The sequence below is a fragment of the Rhineura floridana genome, chromosome 3 (genome assembly GCF_030035675.1).
Source record: "Rhineura floridana isolate rRhiFlo1 chromosome 3, rRhiFlo1.hap2, whole genome shotgun sequence".
NCBI lineage: Eukaryota > Metazoa > Chordata > Lepidosauria > Squamata > Rhineuridae > Rhineura > Rhineura floridana.
Window position 1 is genome coordinate 13,116,886 of NC_084482.1, and position 23,463 is coordinate 13,140,348.

Sequence of the window (23,463 nt, forward strand, 5' to 3'; positions counted from 1 at the left end):
ACTTCTCCCCCCCCCCGCACTGCATTTCCACCATGGTGGACAGCAAGACAAATAACATAGGTCTTGGCAGAAGATGAAGTGCAGCAGAACAGAAACAGTGCTGCATGCAATGAATAGAAGGCAGGACAGAAAACAATGCCTTTTTACATCCCTAACCTTATGTTAAGGCCATCAGCCCCAAGAGAAGCTTCCAAGAGCTGGCTTGGACCCTGGTTCCTTGTGAGCCACTGTATCAATTTGGGAAAGCAGACCATTTGAGGGTCCTAATAGCTTTATGAGGCCTTTCCCTCTTCACACATACACATTCTCATACCCCGTGACTGGTTCCTGTCCCAATATGACTTCCCTTTCCTGTCCTGTCAGTAGACTTCAGCATATTGGTTTGGTAAATCTTCCCTTGAGCACCAGCACGGCTCAGGTGACTATATGCAGCTTATAGGATAGCCTGATGTAAAAGGGGACAGGGGACTCCTGCATCTTTAATAGTCATGTAGAAGAAAGAGTTTCAGCAGGTATAACTCATTATGGAAGCAGCAACTGCCCAACTATTAGTGTGTATGAGAGAGAATGTGGGGTGGCTACACCCACCACTAGCATACAACCCCAGGAGGATTGGCCAAGGGCGAAATCATCCTTCAGACCAAAAATTATTAGCAACCCCTGAGCGCACCCTGGGATTCCAGAGCTAGGCCCTGCCATGAGGCAGAGTAGGGCAGCTGCCTCAAGCAGCTGTTTTGTGGTGCCATGATAGGGCAGCAAGTTGCCATTAAAATTTAATTTAACTCTGATCTTCTGCATGGGCCACTCGTTCTGCTACTTTAAATGTAAAGATTTGTGTGTAAAGATTTTAGTGTTATAAAAGTGATCTTTAAAGAGACACGGAGAGAGTGCAATATAAACAAATGACTTTTTAAAAATAGGCACACTGCTTTTCACGCTGAGTTGCAGGGAGGAGATATGACTTGTACTGCTTGCCTCATGCACCCAAGTGGCCTGAGTCAGCCCTGGGGGACTCTCTGTGCATGTAAATAAAGGGTGAGGCCCGAGGACTTGAGGACATCAGTCTTGAATCATCATCAGTATTTAAGACATCCCTGATGGTAGAAACAAAGCCAGAGTGACCTGTTCCTATAAATTGTTAGCAGCTCAAGCTGAGCTCTCTGGTGCACAGATCTATGTGGAAGGCAGTTTCTGACCTATCCCTCTTCCCTTCTAGGTATTTCAATCTTTGCCAAGGTCAGGCAGTGACTTCACTGTCACCTGAGCCCTGCTGGTGCTCCAGGGAAGATTTATAGCCATGTTAAGCTGCATCATCAGGAGGCACGTTTTTCTCACTAGTCCCTGCTGCTAAGATTTGCCTCTATGACTTTCTCTAAGGAGGGGGTGTCATCTGAAAGCATTCATCTTTGGTTGGACATAACCCTACTGCACAAGGCTGCCTTTTGCTCAGACATGGATCATCTACCTCTACACACACGTATACACCAAAGTTCAAGGTTATTGGATAGTATTTTCTCTCACCAGCAACAAACTCCAGCAGCAGCAGACAGAAGAAGGAGCCATACTGAGTGACTTCAAGCAGGCATGGGGAACTGGTGGCTCTCAAACTACTGCTGGACTCCAAAGCTAGCAGTATGGCCAGGCACAATGGAAATTGTAGTCCAACAACATCCTGAGGGCCACAGGTCCCTCACCCCTGCCTTAAAGGACCTTCTCCGGCAAGAATTCCTGTGAGGATCTTCTTCAGGTCCCACAGCTATGGGACATGAGGATGGTGACAAAAGACAGGGCCTTCTCTGTAGTGGCATATTTTCTTTGGAACTCCCTCCCCAGGGAAGCATGCTTGGGGGTTTCTTTTCTGCACTAGGGGAAAACAGCCATTTAAATTAGATTTTAAAGGAGTTTTTACACCAGATTCTTACCTGTTGCGCATTATTTTATTTTTTGCGTATTGTTGATCTCTTAATTTTTTTTTATTTTGTTTCAAGCTTCTCTAAGCCACTGTGAGAAATTTGTTGACTAGAAAGCATGATTAAAGATATATATAAATATAGTAGTGCACATGTGTGGCATTAAGAAGGTCCCGGGTTCAATCCCTAACAGTATCTCCCATTAAAAGGTTGTCCATACCTGCTTTAGAAAAAGATTCATAAAACGTTGTTGTCATTAAGAGAAGTCGCATGTGTGTTGGATGGATCATCTAATGGAGCAGCCTTTCCCAACCAGTGTGCCTCCAGATGTTGTTGGACCACAACTCCCATCAGCCTCAGCCAGCATTGCCAATGGTCACGAAAGATGGGAGTTGTGGTCCAACAACATCTGGAGGCACACTGGTTGGGAAAGGCTGTAATGGAGTGAAGCCAACAATGGAGGCTGGTCCATTAGGGCAAATGGGGTGTTGCCCCATCAACCTCAGTCTACCAACAGCCAGCCCTCACCTCCCTACCTTCTTACTTACAACCAATCAGGGGGTGGCTCTACCTTGTCTTTGGCTCTGGTTCCACCAACTGCAGGTCTCTTATCCTACCAGTTCCAGTGGGCACCAGCCACCATTGGCAGCCAACATTTTTGACAAGTGTGCTACAAATCAGGGCTACTGTACATGATAGGACCCTCTCTAGTGCATATTTTAAGTACGTGTGCCTTAGCGTGGTTTTGTTGGTAGCCTGCTGAGCCAGAGCATAGGCAGGTGCACAGGCCTGAGATTATGGTTTTATTCTGTAAATCATTTTGTGTGTTTCTAATGAGGAGTATATAAATAATAATAATAAGGTTTAACAATTATTAATAACAACAATTAGTTGTGGTTGTTGTTTTTGCTGCATCAGATTTGGATAAACCCTGAGACGAAGTGGGATAGCTTGGAGTTATTTTGGGCTTGTCTGAAGTGAGTCGAAATTTCTATGAGGCAGCCGGAGCTAAGCAAGGATCTCTGAAGTGCTTCATGACATGTAGGTGATGCAGACATTTTTTTTAAAAAAAAATGCTGTAGATAAGCATCTGCTAAAGCACAAGTAATGTCTCTCTGCTTACTATGACACCATTACGCCAGAGTGGGATGATGGAGGAAGGAAGAGCAAACCCCTGAGTGGGGAGAGGACCAGGACAGAGAGCTCTGTTGTGACTGACAGGTCTAGCTTATAACAAGAGGGAATGATTTTATCAGCACTCTCCAATCCCAGTTCTTTGAGGAAGGGAGCAGCTTTGAATGAGTGACACTTATGTCTTCACGCCTAAGGAAGATACCAAGAGGGGGTGGGGGAGGGAGAGCTCGTTTGTGACTCACAGGTCTAGCTTGTAATCAGAGGGAATTGTTTTATCTGGAAAGTGAATCCCTTTTAGTTCATCCCACCTCAAAATTAATTTTAAAGCTGCAAAGGACAAAATGCCCTGGATCTGTTTGTCTGCAGTTTGGCATGTTTCTTACCCAGGAGCACTTCTCATGTCTGCAATTTTCAGACCAATTACCCACAAACGCTAGGGGAAATTCCTTTTTCACCTACCCACGTTAACAACATCACTTATAGGCAAACCACTGAAGCTATCCATCTAAAATGTGGCAGATGTCTTAGAAGGGGTGGCCAACCTTGCACATTTTATGCAATTCTACCCTAAATTTGCAAAGTTATAGATGTTACCTTCAAACAAACAAAACAAAAATTGAACGGTGATCAACATAAAAGCCTCTGGACCTATTTGCTTGTAAATTGGCAGACTCTATCCACTAGGGTTGCCAGGTCAGAAGCATCCCAAAACTTGAGATTTCAGGGGCAGGCTATAGTCACAGGGTGGGCCCTAGTGATGTCATGGGGTGGACCCTAGTGATGTCATTAAGCATGATACATAAAGAATCAACCACAGTTGCTTGGAGCATACCACTCAAACAAACGGTGTTCAGGCTAGCCAACAACTCTGCAAATGCAGTCAAATATTTTGAAATGCAATAAAAAATGTAAATGTACTGCCTTCAAGTTGATTCCGACTCATGAGGCTGAGAGGCAGTGACTGGCCCAAGGTCACCCAGTGAGCTTCATGGCTATACGGGGATTCGAACCCTGGTCTCCCAGGTCGCAGTTCAACACCTTAACCACTACACCATACTGGCTCTCAGGCGACAACAAAATAGAAGAAAAATCCCCGCCCTGATCATATATTAATTGGTGTTTTATTGTGTAATGTTCTATGATTTTTACTGTTTGGAAATGATCTTTTTTGCCCTCTCAGGCACTTTTTAAGCAGAATGGCAATGCTAGTTATGATCACGTTCACAAACCACAGCTATGTAGATCGGTAACTGCATCAGGCTGCACTGTACCCCAGTGGCGGGGAACCTTTGGCCCTCCAGATATTGCTGGACTACAATTCCTATAGGCCTCAGCCAGCAGGGCTAATGGTCAGGGATTATGGGAGTTGTAGTCCAGCAACATTTGGAAGGCCACAGGTTCCCCATTCCTGCTATTCCCCATTCCCATCCTTACCTGACACAAAATCCCACTGAACTCAACTGTTACTTAGTTCTAGGTTTCTACCGAAAATGTGCTGTTTCATCAGCTGCAGCAACAGCAAGAAATCCACAGCACCTTAAAGACTAGAGATCACTGCATTTAATCTTTTGATCAATTAAAACGATGCCCCAATTAATTAGACACTGCTACTTTTAATCTAAGTACTTAGAAATCCATGGGCAGCAAGTACCTTATTAGAAGGGGCATTTCTCTTCCTTAGGAACAAGGAAAGCTGTCTTATACGGAGTCTGACCCTTGGTCCATCTACTCCAGTATTGTCTAAACTGACAACCAGCAGCCCTCGAGGGTTTCAGCCAGCCCTGGAGATGCTGGGGATTTAACATGGGACCTTCTGCATGCAAAGTCCAAGCTCTTCTGTGGAGCTACAGACCTCTCTTTCAGAAGGGAGTACCTTTTCTGCAGTGGTGCCTTCTGTGACATATACTCATGTCATCAAAAAAACAAAGAATGGCTCTCCCTTCTTAGAACAATGGCTTTATTCATAGGCAAATGTATGCAGATGGAGTCCATGAAAGCTCATACCATGAATCAATGGAGATCTCTTGCAGTGATATTTGTAAGAGATGTGCAACCCCTTAATTTTAAAAAAGGAAGAAAAAAGGGCAATGCCAAAGGGACAGGGAGGGACCCAAAATGCTATTCCATGTTCTTGTGGGAGGGAACAGCGGGGAGCAAAATGACTGAGGGAAAACAGGAGGTCTCTCCAGTACACATATTCTGCTGTGTGGGCATGTAGACTTGTGTTGCACTGATTAGGCTGAGCTGGGTTGGCACTTGGGATGGAGGAGTTCTTCAACTTTGTTGCATGGAGGATCACGGTTCTAGTGTGCTTGTTCTTTGCACACCACCACCGCCACCATTTCCGACCTTAAGACCAACCCATGTAGAATGATGCTTGAAAAACGTCTGTATCAACACTCAACCGCATTTGCTCACTGTGGCCATGCATACAGCAAAGCTATATAGATGGACAGGAGAGCCAAGGACATGTTTGATCTGTACTACACACACAAACACACAATTAGGCAACTGAGATATTTGTCTCAGGTGGCAGATCAGGAGGAGCGGCTGACTGGTGCCTCCCCCATCTGCTGCAGCTGCTTTGCTTCTCTACTGCCCATCCACAGGCTAGCTGTTTCCTGCTATCCCTGCAGAGCATCTGTGCTGCTGCAAAACAGTCGGTGACACTCCTATGGAGCTTGGCGAGTCCATTTCACCCTGGTTGCTCCAATACCCTAGCCCAGCCTTTCCCAACCAGTGTGCCTCCAGATGCTGTTGGACCACAACTCCCGTCTTTCCTGACCATTGGCAATGCTGGCTGAGGCTGATGGGAGTTGTGGTCCAACAACACCTGGAGGCACACTGGCTGGGAAAGGCTGTCCTAGTCTGAGGAAGGCCCCACAGGCATAGGGCTCTTCCAGGTTGGAAGTGGGGCAAGAGCAACTCCTGTTTGGGTTCCTTTGTTTGTATTCCAGAAGGCAGATAAAGTTAGGGTCCTCCGGCTGGCTAGCCTGTGCTTTACTCTGCCCAACTTCCTTCTGCTGTAAACTGATATGCTCAGGGAAGCTCATCTGCCCCTCTTTTCTTTGTTGTCTTCTTCGACTGTCCGAGGAGAGAGGAGAGATCTTTGTATTTGCTCTCTCTCCTGAGCCATGAGAGCAAGACCCAAGTCTGGGCATTGTGCCTCCAACTTAGTTTGTTAGTTAGAACTAGGTATGCCTTTCCTATCTACCATGTATTTCTATAAATAAAGTAGCTTTTCTTATTTTACTAAGTCTTCAGACTTAGTGATTTAAATGTAGGGTAAAAGCCTGCTTCTTAGGTAAATGCACACACTTGCACATGCAGCTCAGATCGCTGTTAGCCTGCATACCATAAAATTCCTCAGTGCAAGGTGTGAGCAAGAGCCTGTAGGCTTGCGTGTGTTGCCACCACTTCTGTGGTGGCAAAAACCCACAGATGGGAGAGAAGGTTGGGGGTGGCAAGAGTGGGTGGCAGTATTTACTGGACTGACAACTGTTGTGTTGGTTTAATAGCCATTCCCTTCCTTCAGCACTTGAAACTTTAGTTCTGAGAAATGGACCATGGAACGTTAACAGAGAATTCTCTGTAGCCTCACAAACTACAATTCTCATTATTCTTTGGGAGATGCCAAACAGCTCATCTGGTATAATACCAATGTACGTTTGAAGTACAGAGATACCCTAAGAGTTTGCAGGGGTGAAGATCAGCCACCCAGAACCAGGAAAAAGATTGCTGGAGAAAATGATGGCTTCTTCCATATGGAGCCAACCCAGAAACCCTAGGGTTGGGATGGGGAATCTGTGGTTTTCCAGATATTGCTAGACTACAGCTCCCATGATCCTTAAATATTGGCCAAGCTGGCTAGGGGCTGATGGGAGCTGGAGTCCAGCAACACTTGGGGGACCACAGGTTCCTCACGGCTGCAGTAATGTACTGGAAGGCCAAACAAAATCCTACTGGACAGTGCATGAAACCATCGCTGAGTTAAGCCATTCCCTGCAGTTGTCACACTCACAAGAATTCTCCCTTTGAGGCACTTCCATTCATTTATTCATTGGAGTTTCCACCATCCCTGCTTCATCCTTTCAATACACAGTGAAGTGAGCATGGTTTAACACATTAAAAATCAAGGTGAGATTACAAGAAGCATTAAAAATCAGTTATAAAAGCCAGGATAAAACCAATGTACTGTGTCCAGGACTTTGTGAGCCATAAAAGGCGTTAAAAAGTAGTTTAGAGGGGATATATATATATATATATATATTTAAGCAGGGCCGGCTCCAGACATGCCGGGACCCTTGGGCATAAGCTTGTTCCAGGCCCTGGTGCTCCCCTTCCATGATTCGTGGCAGGATCACACACTGAGAGCTCCGGAGCTGCCGTCATTCCCTTGCTTCAACCTACCTTTCTTGGCGGTTGTGCAGTTGCACATGCAGCACTGCCCTTAACCAAGATGGCGGCCAAGGATTCCCTAAAGGGCTGAAGCCTCTGCCACCATCTTGGCTGATGGCACACATGTGTGCTATGCACGTGCATCCCTGTCATGAGCCAAGATGGCGGCAGAGGCTTCAGCCCCTTAGGGAAACTTGGCTGCCATCTTGGTTAAGGGCAGCATTGTGCACGCAACCGCACAACAGCTGAGAAAGGTAGGATGAAGCAAGAGAATGGCGGCAGCTCTGGAGCTCTTGGTGTGCGATCCTGCTACGAATCATGGAAGGGGAGCAGAGGGGCCCCTCGGGGCCCCTTGTAGCCCCAGGGGCCCTCGAGCAGGGCCCCACCTCCCCGCCCTTTGGAGCTGGCCCTGTAAGGCAAATCCTATGTTTCTCACAAAGAGAGAGAAAGAGGGAGGGAGGGGGAGAGAGAGAGAGAGAGAGAAGGTTGGTATGAAACACTTAAAGAATTGGTCCTTTTGAAGTCACCATCTCTCCTCTATTTGTTCTATTCCTCCACTCTAAACTCAATTCTTTCCGCATCAATAAAAATGTATGAACAATAGAATCAAAATAGCTAAAGGTGTTTTGGAGGATAGAAACTAGCATCCCTTAAGGATGGAAATTAATTCTAACATCCCTATTCCTATGCCCCTCAAAGAAAACCACCTCCACAAATAGTTATCTAACTGGATACTACTAAAATTATTATTATTATTAATTACATTTATATCCTGCCCTTCCTCCCAGAAGGAGCCCAGGGCAGCAAACAAAAACACTAAAAGCACTGTAAAATATCTTAAAAACAGACTTTAAAATATATTAAAACAAAATGGAAATGTACTGCCTTCAAGTCGATCCCAACTTATGGCGACCCTATGAATAGGGTTTTCATGGTAAGCGGCATTCAGGGGTGGTTTACCATTGCCGAGGCTGAGAGGCAGTGACTGGCCCAAGGTCATCCGGTGAGCTTCATGGCTGTGTGGAGATTCGAACTCTGGTCTCCCAGGTCGTAGTCCAACACTCTAACCACTACACCAAACTGGCACTCATATTAAAACAAAACATCTTTAAAAACATCTTTAAAGCTTTAAAAACATTTTAAAAAGCAATTCCAGCACAGGCACACACTGAGATAAGGTCTCTACTTAAAAGGATTGTTGAAAGAGGAAGTTCTTCAGTAGGTGCCGAAAAGATAACAGAGATGGTGCCTGGCTAATATATAATATGAGGGAATTCTAAACGGTAGATACCACATCACTAAAGGTCCACTTCCTATGTTGTGCAGAACAGACCTCCTGATAAGATGGTAACTGCAGGAGGCCCTCACTTGCAGAGTGCAGTGATCGACTGGATATATAAGGGGTAAGATGATCTTTCAGGTATCCTGGTCCCAAGCTGTGTAGGGCTTTGTACACCAAAAATAGAACCTTGAACTTGGCCCAGTAGCTAATGGGCAGCCAGTGTAATTCTTTGAGCAGCGGAGTGACATGCTGACTGCCCTAATGAGCAGTCGCACTGCTGCATTTTGCATCAGCTACAGCTTCCAGACCAACCTGAAGGGCAGCCCCACATAGAGCGCATTACAGTAATCCAGCCTGGAGGTTACCAGTGCATCGACAACAGTGGTCAGGCTATCCTGGTCCAGAAATGACCACAGCTGTCTTACCAGCCAAAACTGGTAAAAGACACTCATGGCCACTGAGGTTACCTGGGCTTCTAGCAACAAAGATGGATCAGGAGCACCCCCAGACTACAGACCTGCTCTTTTAGAGGGAGTACAACCCCATCCAAAACAGGCAACTGTCAAATTATCTGAACTCAGGAACCACCAACCCTAGCCTCTGTCTTGCTAGGATTCAGACTCAGTTTATTGGCCCTCATCCAGCCCACCACCGACTCCAGGCACTGGTCCAGGGCTTGCACGGTTTCTCCCAATGTTACAGAGAAATAAAGCTGGGTATCATCAGCATACTGCTGATACCTGAAATCTGGAATTACCCAGACTTGCCCTTTCAGATTTTCTCTAGCTCCTACACCAAGATCTAGATAAAAGGAAAATTCTGGAAAATTGGCTGAGGCTTGGCCTACCAATGCATCTCAAGGTCCTGGACCCACACTGGTATGTCAGATGTTGGTCTGGAATCAATGAGGCCAACCAACTCTACATGATCCAGTGTGAGCATTACATTGGGGAGACGTGGGCTCAAATCCCTGCTCAGCCATGCAGCTCATTAGGGGATCTTGGGCCAGACATTATCTCTCAGTTTATCTACCTTATAGGGTTGTTGTGAGATTACATGTGGAGGGAGAAATCAAAGAAGCATGTACAGCACCCTGAGCTTCTTGGAGAAAGGGTGGGATTAAAACAGAGTAGGATAAAAACGTTATGAAACACTTCTTTTTAAAGAGAAAAATGCATTTATCTGCTGATGATTATCTTTATGTGAGCACAACTGGAATAAGACCTGTTAAAACACTTCCCCTGATGTCTCTGGTTACTATAGAGCAGGGGTGGAGAACACCAAGGTCCTCCAGATGTTGCTGGACTGTAGCTCCCATTATACCTGACCATTGGCCATGGTCTGGGGCTGATGGAAATTGGAGTCCAACAATATCTGGAGGGACACAGATTAGTGTTTCATTTCCCATCCCTTTGCTTTAACTGGGGTCTGATCCCAATGTCTGTTTAGTAATTCCACACACTGAAAAACAAGCATACATTCTGAGAGGCTATGCGTATTGAAATACCACAAGATAATCAATCCTTTTTATTGTAGAACTGTATGAATTGGGCTATGGCACAGTACAGAGAGAGAGAGAGAGAGAGAGAGAGAGAGAGAGAGAGAGAGAGAGAGAGAGAGAGACTTCTTTCAACCAAATTTCCCAGGGCAGTGCACAAAGCTTACAATGAAATACAATGTAAATCCACTAATATGCAAAAAACCTTGCGGTTTAAGAACATACCTATAGCCCACAGCTATTTCTATCAAACTTTAAGAAGCAGGGAAATTGGGCAGCTATAGTGAATGCACCAGGGGAGCAGGAGACCTGACCTCCTCTCTGAGATATTGTACTGCCCTACAAATTGGTCAAAACGCAAACACCATTTGGGTTGGTCTTTCACAGTCCAATCCACTTCCTGTGTAGCTTGGAAGAATTTGGTAACATGTGCCTCTGAGCATACAGTGAGTGGTGGCAACACCTGCCATCGCCAATGATAGAGAATTATATTTTTGTATGTTTGTTCTTCTTACTTTGCTTCTTTCCTGTGTTACTAATGTTTCTACAGAGAATCTAAACTAGAAAAGTTTATTTCCCTCATTATTCATCCTAGAAATCTGTGTCAAATTTATTTTTATTAATTTCAAAGCCTTTTTAGTGGTCAGTGTCATATGATGGTGAAGACAGCATTTTTTGTGTTTCAAACTGGAGGTTATGTTCTATTTCTATTTTGGGTGCATTACAGTGGAATGTGAAACTGCAGTTTGATGTAAAATCAGACTGATTCCAATATGTTGCTACTTCAGCAATGACTCTAGCTGTTGGAAAACAGAGGATGCATGTTTTCAGCCTGCTATGTTTAAACCACTTCATTTAAGGCAAGGTGGGCATGGTCAATTAAAAACATAGAGCACACCTAGCATTTTGCTAGAATATATTTCACCTCCCACGGTTTTATCTTGTGCAAATTGAGACACATCTGAGGTCCACTGGAGACTATTCTGCAGAAGTCAGTGCCATTATTCCACAATTATGTTTGGAGTTTTTTAAGTGTAAATTTTGCAAAGTGTTGCTGTACTTCACATATTCACAGAAACAGGAAAAAAGAAAATGATTTCCTATAGGAAACTTCACTAAAATTTCAAAGGAAATCAGACATATTCAAAGTGACCATCTGAACTATATCAACTGTCTTAATAATGTTGCTTCCTCCCTGCTAAAACAAGATCAGCACAGCACATGTCTTCTTTCTATTATTTGGGCTGATTGCAATTGCCACCACTCACCATATGCTCAGAGGCACATGTTACCAAATTCTTCCATGCTACACAGAAAGTGGATTGGACTGTGAAAGACCAACCCAAATGGTGTTTGCATTTTGACAAAAGTGTCAGAGAGGAGGTCAGGTGTCCTGCTCCCCGGTGCAGGAAGACAAACGTATCTCCAATGGAAAGGAGTTCCATAGCTGAGGTGCCATTACAAAGAAGGCCCTGCTACAAGTCACTGAAGAACAAACCACAGCTGTAGTTGGAAGATCTCAAGGCATGGGTTGGCAAATAATGGGAGATAACAATTTGCACACATACCACTTCAGGGTCAGGGTAAGCTCATAAATGGACAGGAGGCTGAGGAAAGGAGAGTCTACAGTAGCTTTTGAAAGAGGTGTGCCTTCTACCAGTGCAATATAAACAGTTTTGAAGAAACAGCGTGCTTGCAAAACACCCATGCACAAAAAGATTGTGGGAGGTATTTCATCTCTTCCTCAAAACATTACGGAAAGAAATAGAGCATGTTGTTGGACTACAACTGAAGGGTCACAAGATTTCCGCTTGTGCAGGTCCTGTTTGCATCTGGCTTTACAATCCTGAGGGCCCTTTCTGTCCTTGGCCTTTGCTGACCTTTCTTCACTCTTTCCAATTAAAAAAATGGGTAGGTCAGACCAAAACTCCCTAGGAGTGTTGCTTGCCTAAAATTGGGGCTTCTGAAAGTGTTGCTTGCTGAAATTTCTGTAGGAAGATTTCAGCTTTGGCCCTGCTGCTCACAGCTGGCTCCAAATCTGTTTGCCCATTCTGATAATTTACTGGCAAGGAAACAATGGCGGCAGCAAGTAAGGTGGTGTGTGGATCGGAAGTCCAATTTTTCACCCCTCCAGGAGACATTAATCCTTTCATCTCCACGGTGCCATCACTCTCCTTTCCTGATCTCTCCATGTCCAGAGAATTCTCTCCAGCATTCATGACTGCCCACAGCTCTCTTTCCTGCCTCAACTACAACCTCCCTGCTGGAACAGTTAATTAAATGTCAAATGTTTCTAAATGGCAGTACCAAAGAAGACATTTGTGGTGTGTGTGTGTGAAAGGATCATTTATCCATTTGTTTGTTGCCTACAGCAGCCCTACAGCCCCATCTAAGCAGGGACAGGCCAGGATGCCATTGGCTGCCCAGGCAGAAGTGGAAACCCTTCTTTTTGCAAAGATCTTTGTTTTGCAAGTGCATTTTTGCTATGCCCTTCTTCTTTGCTTGCAATTCAGAACTATTTTTGGATGTTGAGAGGTGCCGAGGGATGCGAGGGCAGTACAGGGAGCCTGGATGCTTCCTTCTACCTGCTTTCCCTCCCCTTTTCCAGAAGAGGGCCCATCAGTGGCCCAAGAGATGGGGCTTGGTGATGTCACAAGATGAGCCTAAGTAATGCCACAAGGCAGCGTCCCTAGTTATGTCACAGGGTTGTTAACTGAAACTCAAAAATCTGACATGTGGGTTGGGCCAGACCGCATGGCTCAGTAGTATATGATAGGCCCTGAGAAGTGGGGGGGGGCGGTCAAGGAAGAGAGGTATTTCCCCTGATTTTTTGTTGTTGTTGAGAAAAGAGTTTTATAAAGCACGTTTCACAGTGCTATGCCTTCCCTGTGGCTAACTGATTGGACAATATGGCCAGGGCAACCCACTATTAGATGTGCAATTCTTGTTTATATCACTGGTGCTGCTGGATGTGCTAGTCATATCTACGCAAAGAAGGCATGCATCAGCAAACCTAGGCTAGTACAACTTCACACTTAGAAGAAAGTATCAAGTCTAGGTGTGCCAGACTAGTCGATAACCTTGATTTAACTCACTGCCCTGAGAATCAACCTCAAAATCTGAGTCTCCGGACCAAAGCCTGATATGTGGCAACTCTACCCCTTGCACTAAGTTCACAGCTTGCTCAGCATATCATATAAGACCACCGCATATTCTAGCAGTGAATTCTGGAATTGCACTGGCCTGATTTGTGGGATGCCATCACTCAAGGTAAATCTGCGCTACAGGCAGGTTGAACAGTCATCACTCCTCTGAGACAGCTGTGCTGCCACAAGGGAGGCAGTGTAATTCCCAGCATCCTCACTAAACTACAGTCTTTGGTGTGCTATTGGGGAAGCCAACGACCGTGAAATGGGGATAAAGCAGATTTAGGTTTATGTAGTATAGAGTTACCTTAAATAGGCTCTTCTTCATTTTGTTTTCCAGTGTAAAATTCACAGGGATTATGCTTTCCCTGTGAATTGGTGACAGCATTACTATCTTGGCCACTGCACTTTTAAGTACGCACGATCAATAGTGATTCGAGCGTAATCACACCCTTCGCACCCAATAGATTAGTGTGATTTGTCTCATACTCTGACTTGAAAATGCAGACCATGAAGCCAAACCTCTGCTGAGAAAATTAGCTGCTTTTCCTTCTCTGCCCCATTAGGGAGAGACCAAGAGTGCACCCGAGCGGTGCTGCCAACTGATGGCCATTTAAGTATTTATTGTGTGTTGGCTCCGATCGTTCCAGCATCACCCTGGCCTCGCTGAGCTCAGAGAGCAAACACACGCGGAGCACTCTGCTGGCCAGCCATTTCCCATTTTCAGCCATGTTAACACAGTCTGAGCTGCAAGGCAATAACCATATGCTGTAGTTGCCTGGCTCTTACAACGCCCTTTTGAAATTTTGACTGGGCCTAAAGAAGCCAGCGGCAAATGTCACAGAAAGGCAATCAATGATGCTCATGGTGAGAATGTAGTAGCAGCAGCAGCAGCTAGCTCTGTGCAACAAGAGGGAGCGCAAGACTCTTGCATTTGCAAGCAGGAGACCTGTGTGTGTGTGTGAGAGAGAGAGATGCGCTAAGGAACATGCATAAAGAGATCAGAAGTGGTATAATGACAATCTTGGAAATCTTTTTTTAAAAAAACCCAAAAACTTAGACACAAAATATTACAAAACCCATAAAATTCATGCACTCTTTACAAAAGCTGAAGGGAAAGATTGTACACACAAAAACACGCATGCAATAGATTCATGGCTCATAACCAATAACCAATAAGCATCACTATAACCCTATCAAGTATTAGTATGATATTTTGGACAGCAGCAACCCTGCATCTGTATTTAAATATCAGCTGATAGAGGAAACATATGGATTCCATAAGGTTTGTTTCTGAGCTGTCTTAAACTGGACTATTCATCCATCTAGTTCAGTATTATATGCTCCAGTGGAGAGAAAACCTGTGGGTTGTATTCAATTAAGTCCTACTCACAGTAGACCCACTGAAATTAATTAACCTAAGTTAGTCATGTCTATTAACTTTGGTGGGTTTGCTCTGACTAGGACCAGCATTGAGTACCACCCTGTGAGTCTCCAGATGTTATGGGGCACTAACTAGCCCCAGCCAGAAAGATGCAGTGGTCAGGGATGATGGGATTTGTAGTTAGGGAACGGGGGGGGGAATTAGTTGGGTTCACATTTTCATGCAAATCTACTGAATTTGCACTACCCAAACCGACGTACAAACAAAAACACAACTATCCTTTGAAATTTGCACTTCTCTGAATTTTGACATGGAGTTCTACAACAACAAAAGAATGCATAAAATATGCATCCCTCATTGGATTCCTCTGCAAATTTAAACTAGGTCTTGCAATCACTAACATTGCTTGTAACCCTCCAGACCAAACCATTCAGACCAAACCATTCAAGGGTGATTATGCCCCATCTTCTCTGCTTGGTAAGGGCAATGGACTTAACCATCCTTGCAAGAAAAGTTCGTTTCTCCTCTTGTTCTTCCCTACACCCACTCATCCAACTTCTCTCTTATAAATTCCTATGTACATTAAATTCCTATGTACATGCCTAATTTCTTCCACTTTCTCCTCAATGTCATATGTGGGCAGGCTCATGAATGCCCACTGTGCCCATATATGCTCACCTAGCCCTCACTGTTTCTGGAAAAAGGCTTCTTTCTGCATACAGTGAGGACTAGACACTTAAGTTTAAAACACACACATTAAACAAACAAGCATTTCCAGGGTTCTTACCAAGAGCTAGCATGTAAAATGGTGCTATGTAGGCCCCACGTTGCCCATCCCTGCCCTATTTCGAAGCTGTCAAAGCTATAAGAAAGCTGAGCTTGGCAGACTCTTCTTGCCTGCAACTCCCTTGTTGGGGAGAGGGCAGGCAGCGGCTCTAGTAATTGCAATTGTAAATTGACGTGATTCTTATTTGGCTAATAAATACTTTATTTGCACGTGTGAAGTCAATATGACGCCGTCTTCCCTTTGTAATAAGATTTTAACGCAATTAATCTCAAGGAGGGGGATTTACTGCTCATCCTGCCATGCGGCAGCTCCATGCGGAGCAATAAAGGCACCATTTGCATCTCATTAAACAGAAGAAGGTGAGACAGAAGACGCTTCCGTGGGCCCTCCTTTGCATCCTAAAGACGCAGAGCTGTCTTTGAGAAGAAAGCACAGCTCACCAAAGGATCAAAGTCTCTGGATTCCAATTAAATGTTGCAAGAGCAAAGGGCTGTGGGGGAAAATGCAGTAATTAAAAGTTGTTTTGGGGGAAACAGGCTTCTTATTGAAATGAGAGTCCAAACCTGCACTTCCCAGTGGTATGCAGTTTCCCCCCCTTTCTGGCATGTTTCAGCAACGGAACAGCAGGCCATGAGACTGAGGCTGTGGGTATGCTAGCAGCTTCAAAAGCAGCGAGCATGTCTTTTCTGGCTGTGGTTTGAAGTGACACTGCCCTCTGCTGGCCACACCTCCCTTCCCTACTGCTAACTTCAGATCTTTCAGGACCGCCTACAGCAAAGCACTGGGCCAATCACTGTCTCTCCCTGAGACTGCAGCGAAGTGTTTCCATTGGCCGCACCTGGAAGACAAAAGGGTTGATCTACCAATCAGTTGCAAAACCTCCCTGAAGCTGAATTTAAAACAACAACAACACTGGAGCTGATCTGACGAGTTTTTAAGAGTAAAAAGGGGTGGAGTTTGACTAGCGTCGTGTGCCCTCATTTTGAGAAATGAGAGGCAGAGACACACTGGAACCGGCACAACAGTAAGTGTGTCTCTACCTGATGCTGTGCTTCAGGATCCGATGGAAACCTGACCACTATGTCACTCCAAGCTCTGTTATGGAATGAATCCCACAATAGAATTGAAAAGCGCTACAGCCGCACTCTGAGGTTCAGCTGAATGAGTGAGGGTGCAAACCGATACATGGTGTAGAGAAAGTGATGTTTTCCTCCTTCTCTCATAGCACTAGAACTTGTGGATGTCCAAAGAAACTGAATGTTGGAAGATTCAGGACAGACAAAATAAAGGAACTTCTTTGCACAACACATAGTTGAACTACAGAATTAGCTCCCACCAGAAATAGTGAGGGCTAAAAGAGGATTAGACAGATTTATGAAGGATAAGTCTATCAATGGCTACTAGCCATTAACAGCTACAGTATGTTCTACCTCCGCCCTTGGAGGCTGTATGCCTCTGAATCCCGGTTGCTGGAAAGCTCAGGTAGGGAGAGTGGCTGTAGCACTCAGGTTCTGCTTACAGGCTTTCCCTGGGCTTCTGGCTGGCACAGAGCTTGGAAAAGTTACTTTTTTGAACTACAACTCCCATCAGCCCCATCCAGTGGCCATGCTGGCTGGGGCTGATGGGAGTTGTAGTTCAAAAAAGTAACTTATCCAAGCTCTGTCGGCCACTGTGAGAACAACATGCTGGCCTAGATGGCCCTTTGGCCTGATCCAGCAGGGCTCCTCTTATGTTCTTATACTATGTGCCACTTCTAACCATCATGCAAGCGGCGCAGAAGTTTGAAGGAAGCATCTAACTGCATTCAGCCAAACATGCTTAGAAGCCTCCCCATGAAGAAGAAGCCTGCATTATCAGGGTTCCCAGTTACAAGGAGGCTTCTAAGCACTTGTACAGTTTGTACCCTCATGCATTTGGCTGAATGGATGCCAAAGCCTCCCGGTGATCGGGAACCCTGATAACAGGGTTCCCTGAGGAAGTGGACTGGGGGTAGAGGATGCACCTGGGAGGCAGGAAGCAGGAAAGTGTTGTCTAGAGAATGGTGGCAACGGAGCTCCCAGAATAATGAGAGATGCAGTCTTTTTTTGTTTTTTAAGCTCAGAAACAGCTTTTCTTTTTTCTTGTGAGACTGATGGATCTTGCAAAGTCTAGAAGAATGGGACAGAGCACTCACAGCTAGTGTGTCCATTTCAATTGCCAAAGAAGATGCCGCCAGCCAGTAGTTCAGCCTGTGTGGTGTAACAACTGGAGTGACAAACTAAGACCAGGGAGATCCCTGTTCGAATCCTGTTCAGTCATGAAACTCATTTGGGCCAGCCTCTCCTTCCTACTCCACAGGGTTGTTGTAAGGATAAATGGAACTGGGGGGGGGAGAACCTTGTAAGCCACTGTGAGTTCCTTGGAGGAAGGGTGGGGTAAAAAAATGTAATAACATAAATGTTCCCAAGACTCATTTCTGGGTGGGATCAGGTCCTGGTACATCCCCAGTATGATGGGGTTTGAATCTATTCAGATCAGATCACGCCAAGCTATTTTCCAATTTTGGGGGAAACAGGTTGGTTTAATCTGATCTAAATCTGAGTTGAGCCTGGGACAGCTCACCCAATATTAACAAGGAGGAATCCCCAGTCAGTTCAGAGCAGTGAATTAATTGCAAACATATCAGAAAAGGCAGGGCCCCTGTGTTAACTCCCTTCTAATCCAAAGCAGACACAATTCCTGCAGCATCCATTGGCACTAGGGACACTTGAGGAATTTGATCTTTGTGAATTCCAATACAAACTGACCTCGTCTGCACCCCCCGGGCCAGTGCGCAGATCTGAATTTGGAACATTGGTGATCCTTCAAATTTCACACGTCTCCAAGTTCGGCAATGAGGTTCTCGGCTCAGCAAGCATTTTTGAAATAAGTTAGCTTGAGAAATAAGTGTTTTTGCTAAAAGACATTTTCAGATCTATGTGAGTTTCCCTGTCTGTGTTTTAAAAAATGATAGATTAATATGGATGGAACAGAGTAATGACTGGACATGTGCAAAAGGCAGATGGACCAAAACCAGACCAAACCGTCCATCCCAGTCAGCACCTTCAACAGGTCTGGAGGTGTCCATTCACAATGTGCCAGCCCTCCCCCTCAATTAAAAACACATCTCTTACTTTTTCCATCAGCTGCCGTAGCTGTCGGTTGCGCAAGTCCCTGGAGCAGGTGCCTTGGACAGGGATGACAGCCGTGCACACGCATTTGCCGTCAGAGGCCTGAGCTGAAGTGTAGACCTGCCAGCCTTCATCGGGGCTCTGGAAGAGAGTCTGCGGAGAGAAAGAGCCACATAGCACTCAATGACAGGTTCAAGGATACTGGCTTACCCCTAATCCCCAGATACATGCAGACAGACAAAACACAGGAGACCAGTATATTTGCACCATGCTTTTAAACCAGTTTCAGAATTCTTGAAGAGTCCCAAAGGAAGGGGACAGGAAACTCAACTGAAATATTCTCAGTGTCTTCACAGCACCACAGAGGTCTCTGTGAGGGATGGGGGAGCCAAGGCCATTAAACTGGATTGAAACCGGCACAAAATACAGGCATTGTATTTGTGCCAGAGAACTTCATATGAGGAGCTGCCCTGGGCTCCTGCTGGGAGGAAGGGTGGGATATAAATCAAACAATAAATAAATAAATAAATAATGCTCAAAATCCTAGAAATTAGCTTTTCATCAGGCATAGGGGTTCAGAGAGAGAGAGAGAGAGAGAGAGAGAGAAGCTTCACCTGGTGCAGAATGCAGTAGCTAGACTGCTGAAGGAGACAGACGGCTAACAGCATGTGACACTGTGATGTCCCTGTATATAGATATTGCTGTAAATATGGTAAGTGCAGGTTTATTGAAGTATATATGGTAAGTGGATTGAGTGAGAGGGGGGGAGTACATGGGTTAGAATGCTGGAGAATGCTGTATGATGATTGGCTGAGCGTTTGAGTGGCTGAAGGTATAAATGAGAGGATGACAGTTGAGAGAGGGTTGGGTGGTCGGTTGGTTGCGGAGTTTGGGTTGATTGGAGTTCTGTTAGTTGTGGGCTGGATTGTATTAGGCTGGTATTGAGGCAGATTATATACGACTAGAAACATAAAGAGTAACACAATATATGAAACCATACGCTTGTTAAATATCCCATAAGTAATCTTGTTATTTCCTGGTGTTTATAAATAAATATTATTCATGGTTTACCAAAAGCCTGATCCTTGGCTGGGGCTTCCACAGACCAGAAGGGAGGGCAGGGTATTTACCAAGGCGGAGAAACAGTATCAAATGGTGGCAGCGGTGAAGAGATAGTGTATCATCAAGTATCCAGGGCAACCCAAGGCTGTATGCTTTATTGGCACAAACATACAGGGGGGTTGTGGCCTGCAAGTGCACCCAGACACAAAGTAACAATAAGCCAGAAGGAGACTAAGGCACAGTCTCAAGGCAATATTGTGAAACAGGGAGTGGCTGGTGGTGCTGCCTAGCAGTAGGATCTTGCGAGATCTGTGCTAGAGCTGGTGAGAGAACAAATAAAACCCAGGATCCTCACTGGAGGGACCTGACAGGTGGTGGTCTGAGGTGGGATCCTGACAGACACCTCTGCTAAAACACCTATACTGGCTGCCCATATCGTACTGGGCCAGGTTCAAGGCTCTTATGATGATAAGGGAGTCAAAGGTGTACTAAAGAATGATAAGGAGATTGCAGAGAAGCTAAATGAATTCTTTGCATCTGTCTTCACAGTGGAAGATATAGGGCAGATCCCTGTACCTGAACTAACATTTGCAGGAAGGGATTCTGAGGAACTGAGACAAATAGTGGTAACGAGAGAGGAAGTTCTAGGCTTAATGGACAATATAAAAACTGACAAATCACCGGGCCCGGATGGCATCCACCTGAGAGTTCTCAAAGAACTCAAAGGTGAAATTGCTGATCTGCTAACTAAAATATGTAACTTGTCCCTCGGGTCCTCCTCCGTGCCTGAGGACTGGAAAGTGGCAAATGTAACGCCAATATTCAAAAAGGGATTCAGAGGGGATCCCGGAAATTACAGACCAGTTAGCTTAACTTCTGTCCCTAGAAAACTGGTAGAAAGTATGATTAAAGCTAGATTAACTAAGCACATAGAAGAACAAGCCTTGCTGAAGCAGAGCCAGCATGGCTTCTGCAAGGGAAAGTCCTGTCTCAGTAACCTATTAGAATTCTTTGAGAGTGTCAACAAGCATATAGATAGAGGTGATCCAGTGGACATAGTGTACTTAGACTTTCAAAAAGCATTTGACAAGGTACCTCACCAAAGATTTCTGAGGAAGCTTAGCAGTCATGGAATAAGAGGAGAGGTCCTCTTGTGGATAAGGAATTGGTTAAGAAGCAGAAAGCAGAGAGTAGGAATAAACGGACAGTTCTCCCAATGGAGGGCTGTAGAAAGTGGAGTCCCTCAAGGATTGGTATTGGGACCTGTTCTTTTTAACTTGTTCATTAATGACCTAGAATTAGGAGTGAGCAGTGAAGTGGCCAAGTTTGCTGACGACACTAAATTGTTCAGGGTTGTTAAAACAAAAAAGGATTGCGAAGAGCTCCAAAAAGACCTCTCCAAACTGAGTGAATGGGCGGAAAAATGGCAAATGCAATTCAATATAAACAAGTGTAAAATTATGTATATTGGAGCAAAAAACCTTAATTTCACATATACGCTCATGGGGTCTGAACTGGCGGTGACTGACCAGGAGAGAGACCTCGGGGTTGTAGTGGACAGCACGATGAAAATGTCGACCCAGTGTGCGACAGCTGTGAAAAAGGCAAATTCCATGCTAGGGATAATTAAGAAAGGTATTGAAAATAAAACAGCTGATATCATAATGCCGTTGTATAAATCTATGGTGTGGCCGCATTTGGAATACTGTGTACAGTTCTGGTCGCCTCATCTCAAAAAGGATATTATAGAGGTGGAAAAGGTTCAGAAGAGGGCAACCAGAATGATCAAGGGGATGGAGCGACTCCCTTATGAGGAAAGGTTGCAGCATTTGGGGCTTTTTAGTTTAGAGAAAAGGCGGGTCAGAGGAGACGTGATAGAAGTGTATAAAATTATGCATGGCATTGAGAAAGTGGATAGAGAAAAGTTCTTCTCCCTCTCTCATAATACTAGAACTCGTGGACATTCAAAGAAGCTGAATGTTGGAAGATTCAGGACGGACAAAAGGAAGTACTTCTTTACTCAGCGCATAGTTAAACTATGGAATTTGCTCCCACAAGATGCAGTAATGGCCACCAGCTTGGATGGCTTTAAAAGAAGATTAGACAAATTCATGGAGGACAGGGCTATCAATGGCTACTAGCCATGATGGCTGTGCTCTGCCACCCTAGGCAGAGGCAGTATGCTTCTGAAAACCAGTTGCCGGATGCCTCAGGAGGGGAGAGTGTTCTTGCACTCGGGTCCTGCTTGCGGGCTTCCCCCAGGCACCTGGTTGGCCACTGTGAGAACAGGATGCTGGACTAGATGGGCCACTGGCCTGATCCAGCAGGCTCTTCTTATGTTCTTATGTTGATACACAAAGCCCTGAACACTTTGGGTCTAGGATACCTTCAGGACCACCTGAGCCCTTATATAATAGCCCAATACTGTGTTCATTCAGAGGAAAGCTGTTAATTGTCTCCCATGTTACAGAGGCCCAGCTGGTCTCAACCACAAGTCGGGCATTTAACGTTGCTGGTCCCATGCTGTGGAATGCTCTTCCAGCAGAGATTCGGCAGGCATCCTCGCTTTCGACTTTCAGGCATCTGTTGAAGACCTTTTTTGTGCCAACAGGCCTATGCAGTTTAACATATCGCTTGAGTAGCCAGTCATTTCAATGATGGCTTTGTATTGCTTTGAAATGTTGTTATGTTGCCATTCAACACTCTGATGTTTTGTGAGAGGGTGCTATGTAAACACTCTTATAAATAAATATACATGAAACAGAGGGTAGAAAGGTCTTGACACTGAAAACCCTTGGCCATGCTGCCCATGGGGCTGATGGTCCAACAATACTTGGGGGGTGCTGGGTAGGGTTGCCAGGTTCCTGGCCTGAGACTGATCCTGTATCTTTAGGAGAAGAGAAAGTCAGCCAAGTGCAGGTGTTCTTGCAACCCTGTAATGAGAAAAACCACAAGGTGGAATTCATCCTTCCCCTGCACAACTTCTAAAGATACAGAAGACCTCTTGGTTGCCAGGCCCGGCCTCCAAGAGGTCTTCTGCATCTTTAAAAGTTGGGCAGGGCGGAGGGAGAATTCCACCTTGTGGTTTTTCCCATTACAGGGTTGCAAGAACACCCGCACTTGGCTGACTTTCTCTTCTCCTGAAGATACAGGATCAGTCTCAGGCCCTGAGCCTGGCAACCCTAGTGCTGGGGTGGGGAACAGCGGTTCTAAGCAAAGCCCTGGAGCCTGCTTCTTTGGAGTCCCCCTGACAAAGAAGCCAGAGAGACCATAGATGCCAGGCTCCGCCAACACAACAGCCTGGGAAAATATGGGCTTGTTGTCTCTTCTACTCTTCCCCAGCCAGACACCCGCCCACATCACACATGGCATCTCAGTAAATATTTGCTCCTGAAGAGTTAGACAAATTATTTACTGATGCCATTGCATGCCCTCCCTCCCCACAAGACTTGCGCAACTGTGAGATGCAAGCAAGCCTGGGAGATCTTTAAAACAAACACAAACAGCAGTTATCAAGTTATGCTAACATGCTTCTTACAGTTAAAGCAAGAATACATCGTCCTAAGGGTGTACAATCCTCTCCCACATTGTCATTCCATTTGTTTCCATTATTAAAGACCTCATTCATTTCATTATTCAGCCATTAAAAGCACATTTGTTTCAGTATTCATTTGTTACATTTACATTCATTTTGCTACATTCAGTTCAACCCA

At 45.1% G+C, this 23,463-nt stretch overlaps 1 protein-coding gene across 4 annotated transcripts in view; it reads right to left on the reverse strand.

Annotated features, from left to right (window-relative positions):
* OLFM2 (olfactomedin 2) overlaps nt 1-23,463 on the reverse strand; it is a 282,766-nt gene that overhangs the window by 69,280 nt on the left and 190,023 nt on the right. For all 4 annotated transcript variants that reach the window (XM_061614510.1, XM_061614509.1, XM_061614508.1 and 1 more), the window contains exon 2: nt 18,692-18,841. In XM_061614510.1, coding sequence (XP_061470494.1) covers nt 18,692-18,841 — 150 coding nt within the window. The remainder of the gene's footprint in view (nt 1-18,691; nt 18,842-23,463) is intronic.